Source organism: Camelus ferus, chromosome 29 (assembly GCF_009834535.1).
Source record: "Camelus ferus isolate YT-003-E chromosome 29, BCGSAC_Cfer_1.0, whole genome shotgun sequence".
Lineage (NCBI taxonomy): Eukaryota > Metazoa > Chordata > Mammalia > Artiodactyla > Camelidae > Camelus > Camelus ferus.
The window spans coordinates 14,724,720-14,742,516 of record NC_045724.1 but is presented as its reverse complement, the minus strand read 5'-3'; the positions used below and the strand labels follow the sequence as shown (position 1 = coordinate 14,742,516).

Below are 17,797 nucleotides of genomic sequence, written 5' to 3'. Positions count from 1 at the left end.
CCCACAGCAGAGGTTCATTTCCGCCCCTGGAGGCTGGCAGGAGCCCACACTCTGAATTCGCTCCTCCAGCCCAAAGAGGCCTTGTGCTCTGTAGCCTGGCAGGCTGCTGGCCTGGGTGCCTCAAGTCCTTGATATTTTGTCACCTCATAATTCACAGTCCCGAGGCTGTCCCCTAAGCCACAGCTGCATTTTGTGGGAGAGGCCCCTCATTAAGGGCAATATGCCCAAGGGAGTTCGTTTTGGAGACTTGGCCCCAAGGATGTTTGCTGAAGGAGGTTTTGTTCCGAAGTCGGCCCTGTGTTGTGGATCAGTACTTGTCCTCCTGAAGCTCACGTCTAAAACAGAGACAGATGTATCTGGGTCCGAGCCACCTCAATCTGGGTGATGGGAGTGGCCTCCCTAACTGATTTCCCCGCTTCCCTCCACGCCCCCTGCCATCTCTTCACCAACAGCAGCCAGAGTCCTGTTAGAGCCAAGTCCTCCCATCTTACTCCTCCGGGAGAAGCCCGTCAGGCCCTGGGTGATCGTCCCTTCCCTGGGGCTGCCGTGACCCCCTGCCCTCCCTCCCCTGCCCCCTCCACGCTCCTCCTGACCACCCTCCTCCCCCGATGCTGCACGCCCCTGCCCCTCATCTCCCGCGGGCTTGTGTGCCAGTGTCCTCTTCTTAGTGACATCTTCCCCGACTCCCTGAGTTAAAATTTCAGCCTCCAGTTCTCTCCTCTGCTTCATTTTCCTCCCTGACTGTTTCTATCAGGTGTGCCATATTCTCACCCCCGCGGTGGCCTGTCAGCTCCAGGGGAGGGGGGATTTCTGGCTGTGTCCCCTGCACTTAGAACAGGGTCTGCCCGGTGTTTATCTGATGAATGAATGAACAGATGAGTAGTGTTTCAGACAGAGGTTTAGGAGGAGTAAATTGCAGAGATGTATGTGAACCCGTGAAGTGAGTCGGGGACAGGTGAGCGGCCTAAGTAGCTGGAATGTGGGCATTTGAGCTACCAGTAACCGACAGGGCTTAGCACAGACAAGCTTTGGCCAAGTGTCAGAGTCCTAAGAAATCTAAGAAATCTGGAAAACATGCTAATGGTCCTGGGCCCTGGGCAGGATGAAGGACAGTAACATGCCCCATTTGATGGTGCTTTCCAGCTAGTATGGTTTTGTCCATATGTGCCGAGGAGGGCAGCAACACATGGAGGGGTATGTGTTGTCAGGAGCCCCTCGTGCGGTGAGGACCTGGGTGCGGCACAGGAGCTCAGGCGTCTGGGTCCACTGCTCTTTCCATTCTCTGCACTCACCTGCCTTCTGTAGGGCCCTCTGGGGCAGGCTAATGTCGGCATGGATCAGAGGGGAGACCTGGCTGGGACAAGTGACCTGCTGCGGGCCAGCCCTCATCTGCAGGCGGGGCTGAGACTGGCTGCACCTTTTGCCTGGAGCCGCCCTGCCATCAGCTGGCTTGCTTCCGAGCCTTAGAGTTCAGACTGCAGGGCCTTGATTCGGGGAGCCGCTCCTTGGCCTGGCAGCCACGCCGCCTCCTGGCATTTGAGGGCTGCTTCCTGTCTCCTTGTCTTGAAGCCCCCACCACTCCCAGGACTCTGGGCCAAGCAGGGGGCCAGGCAGAGGTCCCAGTCCAAACTTGGTAGGCCATGGTGGTGACAGAGGGGAAAGCCTCAGAGCCACATGGCTCCTGGGCACAGGGAATGGAAACTGGTGGTGGCTGCCAGCCTGGCAGGGTCTGCCCTTGACTCTGGCTGGGCTCCAGGGTGGGAGTTTGCAGCAGAAGGGGAGTCTCTGAGCACCTGCATGTGAGGCCCTGTCCTACCCCGGGCCAGGATCACTGCCACTGAGGGGGAGGGGCACCATAAAAAGAGAGCATTCTTCCTTTAAGAACATTTGCCAAGCTTGAAGAAGAGTTGCAAGAAGATCTAAGCAGCTCTGTTCTCCACGGGGCCAGAGGATAAAATCAATCACCACCTTCAACAGCAGCAGCAGCATTGTCATAGAGATATCGCTACTAATTGTCCTCACTCTGCACTGTAGGCTCCCCAGCTCAGGTCAGGGTGCTGCGACATCACTGGCTGGCCAGTGGCTGCCTCGGAGATCACAGCCTCCCTCCCCAGCTTCCCAGACCCACCCAGCTCAGGGCAATTCTGGCGAATTACTCTTCACTCACGATAGAATGCCACCTTGAGGGGAGGGGGTGGTTAGGTTCTAAGATAGCACCTGCGTCACAAATCACGTGTGGTCCAGGAGATCCTTGGTCGTGCTCAGTCCAGGGCAATGCTCACAGTGTAAGAGGTGTGCGGTCTTCCGGCCTGTCCGGAGTCCCCTCCTCTGCCTGCCTCGGTCAGGGCATGTACTCATTGTCCTCCCGTCCCCTTGCTGTCTTTCTTGCCCATTTCCTGCATTGTGACAAACTAATTCTGGTCCAGCAGCCCGTGCTGCCACCACTCTCTCTGTGAAAAGTGGATGATCACCTTAACAGTCCACTTAGTTCCATTACTCCATTTGGAAGCTTCTGTAGTAGAGACCAGGGGTTTTCAGTCCTGGCGGCACGTTAGAATCACCTGGGCGGCTTTGAGACATTTCTTGCGCCCCCACCCTGGGGTGTGGCCTGGGTTTAGTTGTTCTCAGTTTTCCCAGGTGGTTTTAATGGGCATCTAGGGGTAAGACCCACTGCTGAAGCCTCCTGGAAAAGTCTACTCTGTGTTTGACTTAAAAGTTGGGGGACCAGGAGATCCAGGCCGAAGAAGGAAGAAGAGGAAAAGGCTGCCTGCCTGCTGTGGGCTGGGCCTTAGGAGGGGGCATTTCATTACTTCATTCCATCCTCCCATCAATCCTTTGTTTCAGATGTGGAAACTGAGGCTTGGATAGGGCTTGCATCACCCAGCTGGGAAGGGTCTCAGCTGGGGTGAAGCCCCAGGTGTTTCACTCCCAAGTGTAGCGTCTGCATCACTTTGCAGGGAGGTTGGATCACAGAAAAGGAGGGTTATGTTGGGTTTATTTCCTTTTAAACTTCATTTTGAAGCAATTGTTATATGATTTTTACTTGTTCGTTGTAGAGGCAGGCATTCTGTGCCGAATTGGCTTTCCTTTTCAGATAGGGATCTGAGAGTGGCAGGACCCTGGGATTCTGGCTCTGGAGGTCTCTACATTTACCCAGCACACCTACCACTTTGCTTTTTCCCTCGCTGCAAAAGGGAAGGATCCTCGCTGCAAAAGGACTGGGCTTCTCAAGACCTCAGTAGCCTTTTACCCAGCACCCCCAGGGTGTGGGGCCTGCAGAGGTCATGACCCTGGGAAGTGGGCCGAGCTAGCGGTCATTCCAGATAACCACCTCCAGCTGGTGGAGATGCTCCGCTTCCAGGTGTTTCTTCTGAGCCTCGGGCAGTTCTGGGAGTTCTGATGCTGCCTGTGTCGGGCGCGTGTTGCCCTTTGAGGACAAGCCTGGCGGTTCTCGACTCCTTCCTCTGAGGGCTCCTTCCTCCTGCCTGTCCCCAAGGCTGCAGCTCAGTATGAATCAGCTTTCAGACTTTCCTTGGCTTGGGCCCAGGCCTTGGCAGCCCAGCCTCCAGCGGAGCTCCTGTGGCTTGGGGCTGCCACATCAGGTTTGAATTATGTGGAATCTAGTGTCCGCAGGCTTTCATCCCAGCCGCGCTGACTCACGTTTCCGTGGTAGCGGGCAGCCTGCGTGCTGAGTGCGTGTGTGCTGTCAGCCGGCACATGTGTCGCTCCTCATGTGTGTCTCTTGTTTCCACGCACTTGTGTCATCTCCATGCCTGTCTCTCATCTCCTTGCACGTGTGTCATCTTTTTAACAGCTTTCTTGAGATGCAACTCACATACCATGCAAGTCACCCATTTAAAGTACACAAGTCAACGGATTTTTATTATATGCACTGATGGATTTTTATTATATGCACAGAGTTGTGTAATTATCACTACGTTTAATTTTAGAATATTTTCACTATCTCAGAAAGGAGCTCTGTGCCCTTTAGCTATTGCCCACCCCAATCCATTACTCTGGTTCCCTGTGACCACTAAAAGATGTTCTGTCTCTATAGATTTCCCTATTCTAGACTTTCACATGAATGGAATTGTATAACATGTGGCCTTTTGTGACTGGCTTCTTTCACTTAGCATAACGTTTTCAAGATTCATCCATGTTGTAGTGTTTTTCACCGTTTCCTTCTTTTTTGTGGCTGAATCACATTCTATTGTATGGATACACCACATTTGGTTTATCCATTCATCTGCTGATAGGCATTTGGGTTGTTTCCACTTCTTAGCTACTGTCAGTAGCCCTACAGTGAACATTTGTGTAAAGGTTTTTGTGTGACGTATGTTTTCATTTCTCTTGAGTATATACAAACGAGTAGAATTTCTGGGTCATGGGGAAACTGTTTAATATTTTGTGGAACTGCCAGACTATTCTCCAAAGTGGCCGCACCATTTTACATTCCCACCAGCAATGTATGAGGGTTCCAGTTTCTCCACGTTGTTGTCAACATTTTTTAGTATCTGGCTTTTTGATTCTAGCCCTCCTGGTGGGTATGACAGGTATCTCATTGTAGTTCTGATTTGTATTCTCCTAATGGTGATGGTGATATTGAGCATCTTTTCTTGTGCTTATTGGCCATCTATATATATTCCCTGGTGAAATGTTTACCCAGATTCTTTCCCCATTTTTAAATTGGGTTGTCTTTTTACTGTTGAGTAGTAAGAGTTCTTTATGTATACTAGATACAGCCCCTTATCTGGAGAGCAGAGGCTGATTTCATGTCCTTTTGCATCCGCACCCCCAGCAGCAAGCCCAGTGTGCAGTAGATGCTTCATAAAGACGTAAGGATGTAGTGTGGGAAGAAAGGATGCCCCCAGGGTATGGGGGGTTGGGGTGCTGGCTCCCTCACACTTGTGAATCAGATGCAGTGGCCCAGGGTGATCCTGCAGAGAGGCTGTTCCCTGCAGGTTATGTTGGCTCCATCTTTTCAGTTGAATTGACTTCAGCAGAACCGTTGGAAAGGTGGGAGGGCTTGAAAAAGACTACTCCCTGGGCCCGTCCCTCCCCTTGATTTTTTGGCTTGAGCAACCAGGGGAAAAATGGTGTCATTTGCAGAGATGGAGAAGGCAAGGGGAGGGGCACGTCTGCTCTAAAGTTTGAGGTGCCCAGCAAACACCCAGGGTCTCTATCAGGGAGGCTGTTGGACAATCCTACATGGAATTTTTGGAGGGGTCTGGGCGGGCAATGTGATTTGGGAGTTATATGCAAATACAGGGTATTTAAAGCCATAGGATCAGGGGAAATTCGCAGGGAGCATGTGTGTGTGGCCAGAGGAACTGAGTAAGACCAGGGCAAAGAAGTGATTTCTGGCTCTGGCCAGAAACAGGAGGTCATATGACTGGTGAGAGCAGTTTCCAGGAAGTGGTGGTTCTAGAAACTCCTGTTGTGTGGATAGAGGAGAGGCCTGAGGCACAGAGGTGGAGGCAGTGAGTGTAGACAGCTCTTTCTGCTGTGGAGGGAAGCAGAGACTGTGGCAACAGCTGGACAGGACTGGGAGGGAGGGAGTTTCACAGGTGGGAGGTCCTTGAGTGCACTTATATGTCAATGAGAATCATCTAGGAGAGAGGGAGGGCGTGGTCATGCCAGAAAGAGGGATGCTAGTTGCAAGAGTTAAGTCCTTGAGGAGGTGAGGAGGAGGTGGTCCTGAGCACAGGGTATGGTGGGAGGAGAGGGAGGGCATGGCTGTGGGAGTTCATATGGTGGCGGGAGAGCCTCCCTGATGGTGTCTGTTTTCTCCTTGAAAACAGGAGAGGATGAAGGCAGAGGGTGGGTTAGCCATCTAAGCCCATAGGAAACTGGAACACAGATGGAACAGGGAAGTGCTGAAGAATCCCCAGCCAGCACCATGCTCACGTGGGAGCTGTGGCCACTGCTTCCAAGTGTGACCAGTGGGCACCGTGTGCGTTTTCTCCATCGGTGTGCAGACGTGAAGTGGGTGGCTTGGGTTGAACCAGGGTAGAGGCTTATCTGTGAGAGCAAGATGGACGGAAAGGCGGGAGAGAGTTATGGGTGTTCGCAAAATTATTATGCATCTGGATCAAGAAGTCCAAGGTGGTAGGAAGGGAAGCGAGGACTTGGAGGAGGGATTGACAGTGACAGAATGGTGGGGTCACGTATCGGAGGTCTTGATGAAGTTTAGTAGCAGCTGGAGCCAGCGTGCTAGAGTTAGGTGAGCAGGATGGTTGTGGTAGAGAAGGTGACACCTGCGGTCAAGGTTTCTGAGGTTGTAGTGGGTGATGTGGTCTCGGGAGGGAGCGTGGCTGGCAGTGGCCGAGGATAGAAGCCGGTCGCTGAGTTGGGGGTGAAAGTGGTAGAAGCCAATTCTGATTCTTGTGCCACTCCCAGCTGTGTGCATCACCAGCCTCTACTTGGTAGGTTTTCTTTTGTTTCTTCCGGTGGAACAGTTCCAGGCTGAGTTTGCTGGAAACCTAGAACCAGAGACAGCACAGCTGGCAGTAAAACCTTCGTAATGGAATTTCCAGAACAAGTTCAGGCCTGAGAAGGCACTCTCCTTGGGAGGTGGCAGGATGGTTGGGTTGGGGGTGGCCTGCTCTGCTTCTTTCCATTCTGGGGAGGCCCCATGTGGGCTGGCCTTGGAAGGTGAAGGAAGGGGTGACCTGGCCCGTACCTCAGCTGGCTCCACTGGAGCCGCCATCTTGACATGGACGCTCCTTCTGGGCATTTGACAAAGGTTGGCCAATCTGAGGGTGCAGCAAGGGGGCTCGGGGTTCCCCCTTCCCAGAGAGCCTGCAGCTGTCCTCTCAGAGCCCAGCCACTTGCCCCTCTTGGACCCCTGGTGGGGTCTTTGCTCATTGTCTCTGTACTTGATTCAGCACAGATGGATCCCTGCCTTTGTCCAAGTCTGGACTTCTGCACTGTCCAAGGACACATTCCAGTCCTTGGGGATCCCTTCCTGTGGCCTCCTAGGAGATCGGTCTCTTGGCTTATTGTACCCTTGCCTCCCAGTTTACCTGCAAGTGCATGCGATTTGAGAATAAACACGTTTATACATACACATGCATGCGTACATACTAATTTCAAAATAATATGGCTTCCGTTATCTGCTGAAATGTTTAGGACCTCACTCTATACTTTAACAACTGGTGACCAACTGAACATGCTCATTTCTGACCCACAGTGGGACACAGGTGATTTCTAAGCCAGCACCACCTGCTCAGTCATCGCCTGTCTCCTTCAGGTGCCCTGAAATTACACCTTGGACTTGGGGATTTCTCCTGAGGGGTAGGTGGACGAGAAAACCTCAGTTAGCGTGACTTGAAGGCCTCTGGATGAAGATGCAGCAGAAGGTGTCACCTTTGCAACCAAAGCAATATCACAGCCATATTAGAAAATTCAGACAGGCCCCCCATCAGCCACATAGCTTCCAGGAAAGGGTCCTCAGAAGCAGCCGTGTTAAGGGTCTGGAGTAGGGCTGGGCCTGCCCGCTGGAGGGCTTCCATTTGAAGAATTTGTCCGAAGGCCTATATAGTGTGTGGCTCGATTGGATGTAATCAGCTATTTGATGTTATTTTTATTGCATAAAGTGTCTTTTAGTCTGTATTTCCTACTTATTTACTGTTTTCAGAAGAATAAGTTATGGCTGAAAACAGATATGGGTGACATATATTTTCCATTCTACCAAAACTTATTTTTTCCCTTTTTCTTGATTTCGTATACAGAAATTTGACTTGATTTTAGTGCCTTAAAGTTAGCCACCACTTTTCAGAAATATAAACTTCTCATAAATGGAGAGACGGGAGTAATTTGGCGAGGAGGCAGAGAGCCAGAAAATTCCCGTTGCCAGTCTGTCTGCCCTGAGCGGTGCCTGGTTTCCTGGCTGGGGCTGCACCGGAGGGGAGTGCGGGCCAAACCTCTCCTGGTGCGGACAGGGAAACCAAGGGAGGGGGTGGCCTAGCCTGCCTTCCCATCCCCTCTCTAGGAGGAAGGTCTCTGAGGACAAGAGGGAGCCCCGACCTGGACCGGAACTGCCTGTCAAGGCCTAGACATCATGCCCAAGATGGACAAGGACGATCACTGGGGAGGTTCTGCCCCTGATCTTGGGGGGCTGGTGGGATCTGCGCTTGCAGAGAGGTTTGAAACTTATTTCCCAGGTTGTGTATGGCGGCTCTTGGGTCTTTGCCCTAAACAGTTAACAGGGGGTAGAGAAATGGGGTTCTTTTAACTCTTCCCCAGGCAGAGGCCTGAGGGTATGGGGCTAGACCAGTCCCTGGGGCTTCCACGGCTGGTCGTGGAGGGCTGAGGATGTGATGAGGATGGTGTGAGAACCCTTTCAGGCTGCCCTTGGGGCGGTCATCTGGCAGTGGGAGGGGTCTGCTCCTTTTCGGGCTGTGGGCCGAAGTGTCTCCTCATTCTCACATCAGAGGTAGGAGGTAGACTGGCTTCCAAGGGAGCGTTCTGCCCAGAGGTGAGAAGTGAACATCCTGCTTGCTCAGACCAGAGGCCCAGGGATTTGCAGATGGGACCATGAGGGGATTGTTTTCTTGCTCCAGGCGGGCCCCCAGGGCAGAAGCAGGGCCCAGGGATGGCCTGAGGTAATAGAGCCTGGTGGTTAAGAGCCACACAGGCTGGGCTCTTATTCTAGTGCTGTCCCTTACTTGCTCGGTGACTCTGGGCAAGTTACTTAACCATTCTGAGCCTCTGTTTCCTCATCCATGAGATGTCTAATATTAGCGCCTACCTCGTACGCATGTTGTAGAGATGAATTAAGATGTGTAAATACAAGTGGCAGATACTGTTATTAATATCAGTGATAATGAGACTGTGCATACAGGGCGGAATGTAGGGAAGTGTGTTTCAGCTCTGTCAAACCTTACCTGTGTCCCTGTGTGGAATAGGATACATCTCTATAGGCATCCAAGCAAATGTCAGAGGTCTCCCAACTGGGGATGTTGTCGAGGTATTGAAGCCTCAGACTGGGGCAGGCATGGTGGTCTTGAAAGGGAGGGGTGGACTGGAAGGCAGTGACTTACAGCCTGGCCGTATACTTTGCACATCACTTTGGAACCTGCATCCCTTGTATGAGGCACTGAGGTCTGGAGATGAGGCAGGGAATGCCAGATTTAGAAGAATCCTCCTTGTGCAATTGGTTAACCAACTCCCAAAATGGGGGTGGGGGTGGGCGTGGCGTGGTGAAGTGACCTAGTCTGTAGTGGTAGCTGAGTGGAGCCACCTGTCCCCTGGTCTGAGAATTCTCCTCTGCCAGGCTGCTTCCAGAGGTGTGATGGGCAGAGACAGCACAGCTACAGCCCTCGGCAAGCCTGGGTTTCTGTGAGTTTGGCTTGGATGAAACACAGGTCATCTGACTGGTGCTGTGAGGGTCTCTTGCTTTGCTTGGTCTTGGAGGCTTCGACGGGGTCGGAACAGTGCTCTTGGTATCAGACAGAGGTGCAAAAACAGTATGGGATGGATGGGTGTGGGGCTTGGCCCGGAGCCTCCTCAGGAGCCCTGGTGGCAGCAGAGCTGCAGTAGCTTTGTGGAGAATGCTCTGGGCCCTCTCATCCTGCCGCCCTGTGTTCTCTGGAAGACTGACATCCTTTGTGGGGCAGAGAAGAGGGGTGCTCTGCAGGTCTGCTGTGGCCGAGGCCCTCCAAACTGGCCATCATTTATGCAGGTTTGGCTCAGCCTCAGCCCAGGAGCCTGAATGCCTCCCCCATCCCCACACTGCCCTTCCTGCTTCCACACCTGTGCCCAGGTCCTCTACCTGGTGTGCCCTTTTTAGCTCAGGTGGGTTTATTTTACTATCCTAACAGTTTCTCCCTTCTTCTGATGCAGTGAGTACCCTTTTGTTGGCCATGAGGGTCTAGCGGGGACTGCCCATCCGAGGGTCACCATGTGACTCAGGATGGACCAACCACAGTCTTCCTTGGGCTGTTTCAGATGGATATGCAAAGAAAGTCTCCTTGTCTCTGGTGTCAAGGCAGAGATGTGCTGGCAAGAACGGGCTACTTAGCCTTGTCTGGGGGAATAAAGCTGATGCAGAGGGGGCCGAGGGGAGGGGTGGAGAGAGAGCCGAGGGCACTGGGCCCCTCGCTTCCAGTGCCTGCACCTGCCATGGTTTGTCATGGGGCCAACACACTCCCCTTTGATCCAGGAGGGTTCAAGTTGAATTTCTTCCCTTTGAAACTGAGAGCCTGGTGGATAACTGTCCCTCAGGTATACCTGCCAAACACCACGCACAACCTTTTGGCTCCCCTTCTGCTCCTCTGCGGGCCCCTCCCTCCAGATGATGGGCAACTTACAGCCAAAGGCTGGGCCTTCTTTATCTGTTTTCCCCTGCCCTAGGCGCACAGCAGGTGCAAAAGGGAAAAAGGGAAAGTGCTTTAAATGAAAGGCTGTTTGCTTAATATAGAGTTTGATGTGGACATTTTAATAAGCAGACCAGAACTTTTGCAGACAATTGAGCAGCACCTGATAAAATGGTTGCCTTGGGAAGCCTCAAACTTATTCTAGTAACACCATTGTTTTCCTGAGAACATTTTTTGGCCTCCTGACTGATGCAGAAGGCAGACATCTTGGTTTGATCCAAGTGATGTTTGTAGTTTGACAGACAGATGTAGCTGGAAGGGACAGGAAAAAGATTGGCAGCTGCTGGGAGGTTCGGTGGGGTGTGCTTAGCAGGGATGGGAGGGGGATCCCCAAGAAACAAGCCCAGGGCAGGCCGAGGTGGGAAAATGGGTGGAATTTAGTTGTGCAAAGTTGTGGCTGCTTTAAAAAGAGGCAGCTCCTATTCTAATGGGAAGGTCCAATCGAGTTATAAAAATGGTTCCTTCGTTCCCTGCTTTGTGTTCACAGCTGCGTTCCCAGTGTCTGGCGCGGTGCTGGTATGTAGTAAGCACTCAGTAGGTATTTGTTGAATGAGTAAAGGAATTCAACAAGTATATATTTATTGAGGATTGCCTACTATTTTCCAGGCCCTGTGGTGGGTGCCCCGTCCTGCTTTATAGAGCAGGTGCCTGGGGAGGAGGGGGCTGTGCGGCTCCACGTGTGCTCACACATACCTAGTTATATGTTTCATTGGCCCCTGTGAATATTGCCTTCATGGGGGGCTAATAACCTGTTGGCTGGGCTTGGCCAAGGTTATATTTTTATGTTTTTATTTCCAAGGCCAACATTTGATTTTTTTTTAAGGGACTATTTTGATGCAGGCGAAAAATTAGATTGGAAACAGAGCATGCACTTCTGGGGCACTCTCCTGGCTCGTTTATTGTCAGCAAACATGAACTGCCCTCCCTGGCGTGCATGCACACATGCTTTAAATCTGAAATAATAGTGCTTTGTACTGCGGTGGGGGACCAGCCCAAGCTTAGGGACATCGGGATAATTAACCTTTACTGACAGGACTTTCCTCTCTTGTCTGCTTGTAGGTTAAGGCAATTCCGCAGGACAGTGATAGCACTTTGGGTGGAATGCGGTGCCCTGGGATGTGTGCATAGTCCTTGTGGCAGTGACCACCCTCGCCAGTCCCAGCCCCAGCCCCAGCCCCACCACTGGAACCCTTTGTTTAAATGGAATGTTAGGCGGAACCCCGAGAGTGCACCACACAGTAAAAGCGTATCTTCTCTGCTTGCAATGGGCATGGGAGCCCTTGCTCGGCCTCCTGACATCCCCTCCCCACGACCTTGCTGGCATCCCAGGGCATCCCAAGCCTCTGGAGGGAGAGATGTTGTGTGGTCACACGCTGGCAGTCACAAATGCTCACCCGTCTGCTGTGTATTCATGCCTCTTCTCTCTCCCCCCATTTCCTCCTGCTCACTGTGTCCCTGGTCCAGGCGGGCCTCATCCGCACAGACAGCACCGACTACTTCATTGAGCCCCTGGAGCGGGGGCAGCAGGAGACGGAGGCCAGCGGGAGGACGCACGTGGTGTACCGCCGGGAAGCCACCCAGCAGGCGTGGGCAGAGCCTTTCGGGGACCTTCACAATGAAGGTAGGCTATGGGCAGGGCCCCTAGCTCTACCTCTGTCCACACCCCTGAGGGTTTTTAAAGTAATTTCTGGCCTTCTCAACTCCTGGCCTCAGTTTTCTCATCTGTGTAATGGAACTGGGCCACATAGACCTACTGTACCAGCAGAGAAGCACCCTGGGTTTTAGAGGCTACTATAACAGGCTGGAGTTGGGAGCCAGAGTTGCTGCTTGGGCTCCCTAAACTGGTCCCAAGGACTCCAGAGCCTCCGAGGGGCTCATGCTGCTTTGCAAGACTATTTCTCTGCTAAGGCAGAAGATGGAATGGCTGAAGTTAGCTCTTCCCCCTAAAAATCAGTGCAACCTCTGGGAGCCGCAGGAAGGAGGTTCTTAGGGCACTTATAGGGAGACTGCCTGGGGTCAGGGCACCAGGCTCAGCTTTGTGTCCAACAGACCATTTTAAAATCCTACCTCCAACACCATATACTTTGTAACCCTAAGCAAGTTGCTTAACCTCTCTTGAGCCTCAATCTGTGAAGTAAGGGTGATCATTGTTACCTCTAAGGTTGTGTGTGCTAGCTATAGTGTGTATAGAAATCCCAGCATGGAGCTTGGAACGTAGTAGGTGTTTGATGAATGGTTACTCTTATCACCATCTTGTTATTAAAGTAACTACTGCCATGTAAGGGTGAGAGCCCCTGAGAAGGGGGTGTCTCTGCCCCACAGTGGCCTGTGCCAGAGCCTGCACACCAGTGATACTTGGGACCCAAGATCGAGATTGAGCAAATGATGCAGTGAGTGCGTTGTGTGCTGGTCCTGGGCCCGTGCCAACTTCATGGTCCGCGTAGCTTTGTCTCAAAGCCCCTCTGGCTAAGAGAACGTGAGAAGACCCTGGGTGGAATCTGGCCATGAGGGGACCACACCCTCTCTCCAGGGCCTTGGCAGGGTTGAGCCTAGCGTGAAGGAATGCCTGGAAACCAGTTGTCCCCACATATAATGCCTCCCTCGAAGCCCCAGCTGCTGTCCCCCTGTCACTCATAAGTGATGCTGCACTTATGTGACGGTGGTGGAGGCCTGGGGTTGGGTGGGGGTGAGGGCCAGGATGAGCTGGGAGGGTTTCAGGAGCAGGTGTGACCCTCACAGTTCCCTCCACCACGGCTGCGAAGAACAACAAGTCTCGCCAAGGTTCTGTTTTATCTGAGACGGTCTGAATCAGAAGACCATAAATTCCCCCTCTGGGAGAGAGACCTTGGAGGAGTCCCACTCTGGAGCTGTGAGCCTGGAACCGACCACAGAGTCTGACCACAGGTGCCTGGGAGGCCGAGATGGCCGAGCTTGGGCGTGGAGCTCCTTCTCATCAGGCTGCCTGGCTGCAACTCCTGTGGGCCTGGGGGCGGCACCATGGCCTCAGCCCACGGGGGTCCTTCCTTAGAAAGAGGAGGGCAACAGAGGACCTTCTAGGAAACCTTGACTCAGTGGCTCTATTGTTTCGAGGCAGCAGCGGGTCTGAGCCCAGGCTGTGCAGTGGTCTGGTGCGCCTGTCTCCATTTAACGTTCAGGTGAAAGGTTTTGCCTCATGTCCCTGGGTGTCCGTCTCAGCACACACAGAAATGCCTGGGCGCCCACTTGGCCACCTGCCATCAGGCTTTTGACATATCTCCCCAGCCTGAACACCTGCCCCTGTCTCCATCTGCCCCCATCCTGCCCAGGGTTGGTCCAGCTCAGCCGTCTCCTCTCCTGCATCTCTCAGCCCCTGGGTCTCTCCCAGGCCTGTCCCCTTCCCCCAGAGGGGCTGGGATCCTGGAGGACAGATCCTGTGTCATTACCATGAGCTCCACTGCCCCATGGGGTGTGTCTCGCTTTCTTCTTGGAAAGGCAGGAAGCATCAGAGGATTCATCAGACAGATTTTCTAGCTGAGCTGTGGCCTGTGGGGACTTCCTTCCCCTGGGCTCCCCTCTAGGGGTGTCTGACATGCACCGGTGAACTTGGGGCAGAGGGGATGCTTCTTGGCACCCCGGACACAGCCTTGACTGCTGCCTTCCGAGGAGGCACACGTGCACCCCGGTACTCTGACATGCACTCCACTCGCCTCCGTACACTCACCCACTCACATCCGACACAACACTCACACAGTCACACACCCACAGAGTCACACACCTCGCGCACACACTCCCGTGTATTCATATACACCAGCACACACACACATACACACACGAACTCGTACTTACACACACCCTTGATGGGCCCTAAAGAATTTGGTTCCAGCAATACTTTCCTCAAGGGCTCTGGTGAGAAATCAAAACCCTCTGAGTCTGGTGGTAGAAATTCCCTTGGCTGGACTTCCAGGGCCGAGCTGGCCCTCCCTCAGCCCCTCAGGGGCTGTGGACCCTTGGACCCTGCCTTGGCCTTGGAGGCTGTGCCCTGGACGCTCCCATGCTCCTGATGCTGCGCTTTCCTTCCTCAGCCCACAGTCCTGCTCTGTGACTTCCTTGCCTTCCTCCAGGTCCTCCTGAGGAGCCGTATGTGCCTGTGACCGGAGTTCTGGCTCCTGGACTGGAGGCTGGGGCTGCCAGAGGCTGGGACCACGCAGCCCTGCAGGGGCTGCCGGCCAGGCTGGGGCTGAGCGCTGCTGCTTCTGCCTCTGCTTCTCTTTAACTGAGAAAAAAATCCACCATTTTAACCATTTTAATGTATACAATTCAGTGTCTTTTTTTCTATATTCTCAATGTTGTGCGACTACCACCACTATCTAACTCCAGAACATTTCCAGTACTCCCATAACAAAACAAAACCCCCCAAAACAAACCCCCCCCATACCCGTTAATTAGCTGTCCCTCCTGTTTTCCCCTCCTCAAGCCCCTGGCAACCACTCATCCACCTCCTCTCTCTAGAGATTTGTCTATAAATCCCCTACAAATGGACCCATACGATCTGTGGCCTTTTGTGAGTGGCCTTCTGTCACTTAGCATCCAAGGTTTGTCTGTGCGAGGGCATGTACTGGTACTCCACTCCTTTTTGTGGCAGGATAATATTCCATCCCTGTGGTATGCAGGTACCACATTTTGTTTTTCTCTTCATCTGTTGATGGACATTTGGGTTGTTTGCATTTCTTGGCTGTTATGATAATGTGGCTATGAACATTCGTGTCCAAGTTTTTGTGTGAGCATATGTTTTCAATTCTTTGGGGTATATACCTCAGAGTGGAATTGCTGGGCCTATCGTAACACTATGTTTAACTTTTGGAGGATCTGCCTAACTGTTTTCCGAAGCAGCTGCACATTTTATGTTCTCTTGGAGCTTCTTGGGTGGTCTCATCGAAAGCTTCCCTGGGGGCCTGCTGCCCCCACCCCTCCCCTCTTTGAGGATTCCCTATATCTGGCCCAAAGGATGAGACACACATCGAAGAGGGTGTGACTGGAGCATCTCCACAGTCTGTGGCTGATGTCAGCAGGCCCTCCCCAGTGCCCCTCACTGTTTTTGCTCTGAGAGAATTCTGGGTGGGCCCTGTTAGGGTGTGATAATAGGGAGTGGCTGACCTGGCTGTACATTCTGGCTTTTGGCTATGGACCTGCTGTGTGACCTGAGATGGGTCAGGTAACCTCTCTGAGGCTCCCTTGGACAGACCTGGCAGTGAAGTTTCAAGTTCCACGTTTCACCTGCAGTGCTGAAACCCTTGGGTCCTGCTCCTGTGTTGGAAGTGGCTGTTATCATTCTATTGCTCCACTAGAGAGCCCTTGCCCCTCCTCTCCCCTCCTGGGGGTCTTCTCCCCTCTCTCCCAGGAATTTGGCTCCAGGCTGCTGCACTCACTGTTGGGATCAGACAGCAGGGCACCAGGCGCTCTGGCGCAGTGTCCACCTGCAGAGAGAGAGGCCCTGGTCTCAGGGGCAGTGAGGGCGGGCACTGGCCTGAGCCCTGTCACCGTGCTGAGCAGCGCTCAGAGGGCCGGCTGCCCATTTCTGGTTTCTCCAGTAGGCCAGTGGCCATACGTTTTCCAGGCCTTAAATTTAGTGCTTTCCTTCCTTCTCACTATAGTGCCTCTAACCACGGGGAGAATAGAGAGAAACAGTAGCGCTGAGCCCTGCAGCTCCCTGTCGCCCTGAGCTCAGACTTCAGTTCCTGAAGTAGCCATGTCCATGGAGGCTTGGAGGCAGAACTTGGGTCTCTGCAAAGGGGCCTGTTGATTGATCTCTGAGGGTCACCCACCCTGTGACCTCATACTTGCTCACAACGGATTCTGCACGTGTAGTTCCCTCTGCTCTGGGCCCTCTGTTCCCCATGCTCCAGCAGGTCGTCTCCTGCCCCGCCTCCGGCCAGCTCAGATGTCTCCTCTTCCAGAAGCCTCCCCTAGCTCCCCATTCCTGGTTTAGGCCTTGGGGTGGAAGCCTTCCCTAGTCAGTCCTACTGTAGCCCTTGATGTTACTCTGTTGTCACCATCCAGCTTCTTATCTGCCACTTGCACTGGGAGGAGGGACTCAAGGACAGGGTCCTACTTTCCTCACCCACCCACCATCCACTGTTCTAGTAAGTGTGGGGCCCCTTCTGCAGTCACACCTCTTGGATATGTGCCAGGATTGTAGTGGTGGCCTCTTTACAGCCTCAGCCCCTGGCCCAGTCTCTGGGAGGTTCTCAAATAACTGTGGATAAATGAGTGTTCTTAGAAATCAATATACAAGTGTCAGAACTTCAGGGTGGGATGGCAGGAAAGTCATTAAGTGACGTTTGAAGGTTTTTTGAGAGACCCCAGCCTCCTGTCCTGCTTTCTTAGCTTTCCCTACAGCGCTGTCATGCACGCTCACTCCACTGCCCCAACAAAAGTTGCTCCAATTCTCATTCAGGCTATGGTGTAAATGACTGATAACTGCTTAAGATGTTACCTTTCTAAGTAGCAGTATAGATGATCATGTATCAAGGCATGGCTCTTTGACTCAGTCAGACCTCTACATGCTACCCTGAACCTCAATTTGTTTACCTGTATAATGAGGACAATAACCTGACAGAGTTTTATAAGGATTGGATTGGATTAGATTTGATTAGAGTAAGGGTCAGCAAACTAAGGCCCATGGGCCAAAAATGGCCCACCGCTTGTTTTTGTAAATAAAGTTTTATTGGGACCTAGACGGATTCATTTATGTATTGTCTGTAAGTGCTTTTATGCTCCAACAGCTAAATTGAGACAGAGACCAAATGACCCACAAAACCTAAAATATTTACTATCTGCTCCTTTACAGAAAAAGTTTGACAACTCCTAGATTATGTAATACAGTTAATACATGCTGGTTAAATAAATACATATTTTGTTTTTAGCCAAAAGGCCAAAGCTGTGATGGTGAAATTTGGGGGTGCTGGCAATGATCGGAGGGATTGGAGAGGCATGAGATGTGCTCCAGGGGTTCCTAAAATGCCCTGCATAGGTCACAGTAACATCACGATTTTTTCATTTATCAAGATGTTTCCACCCACTGGTACCTTTGATTTTTACAGCTGACTTGTGGGGCAAGAGATCAAAGATTACTCTTTCCACGTCACAGGAGGGGAGGTGAGCCCAGAGCAGTGGAGGGGCTTGGGCCAGGACACACAGGGAGACAGGAGTGGTTGGGAAATGGAACCCGGGCCAGTTCTCACTGCCCTGCTCCTCATTGCCTCAGACGCTTAGCCACGTCCTCACACCAGGGAAAGGGCTCGTGTCCATGAATTACCTGTTGTGGCACAAACCCTCATACTGACTTGGCTTTCAGAGGCAGGGAGGGCACACGTGATGGGACAGGTGTGGGTTGGCGGGCAGTGTCGTGGTGACAGCCCCTATGTGGGTTTGACCTTGGT

The 17,797-nt window shown here is 52.6% G+C and overlaps 1 protein-coding gene across 8 annotated transcripts in view; it reads left to right on the top strand.

Moving 5' to 3' along the window:
- The window catches only part of ADAMTS14 (ADAM metallopeptidase with thrombospondin type 1 motif 14), a 75,319-nt gene that overhangs the window by 12,948 nt on the left and 44,574 nt on the right, over nt 1–17,797 (top strand). For all 8 annotated transcript variants that reach the window (XM_032470197.1, XM_032470195.1, XM_032470191.1 and 5 more), the window contains exon 3: nt 11,844–12,000. In XM_032470197.1, the coding sequence (XP_032326088.1) occupies nt 11,844–12,000 (157 nt within the window). The remainder of the gene's footprint in view (nt 1–11,843; nt 12,001–17,797) is intronic.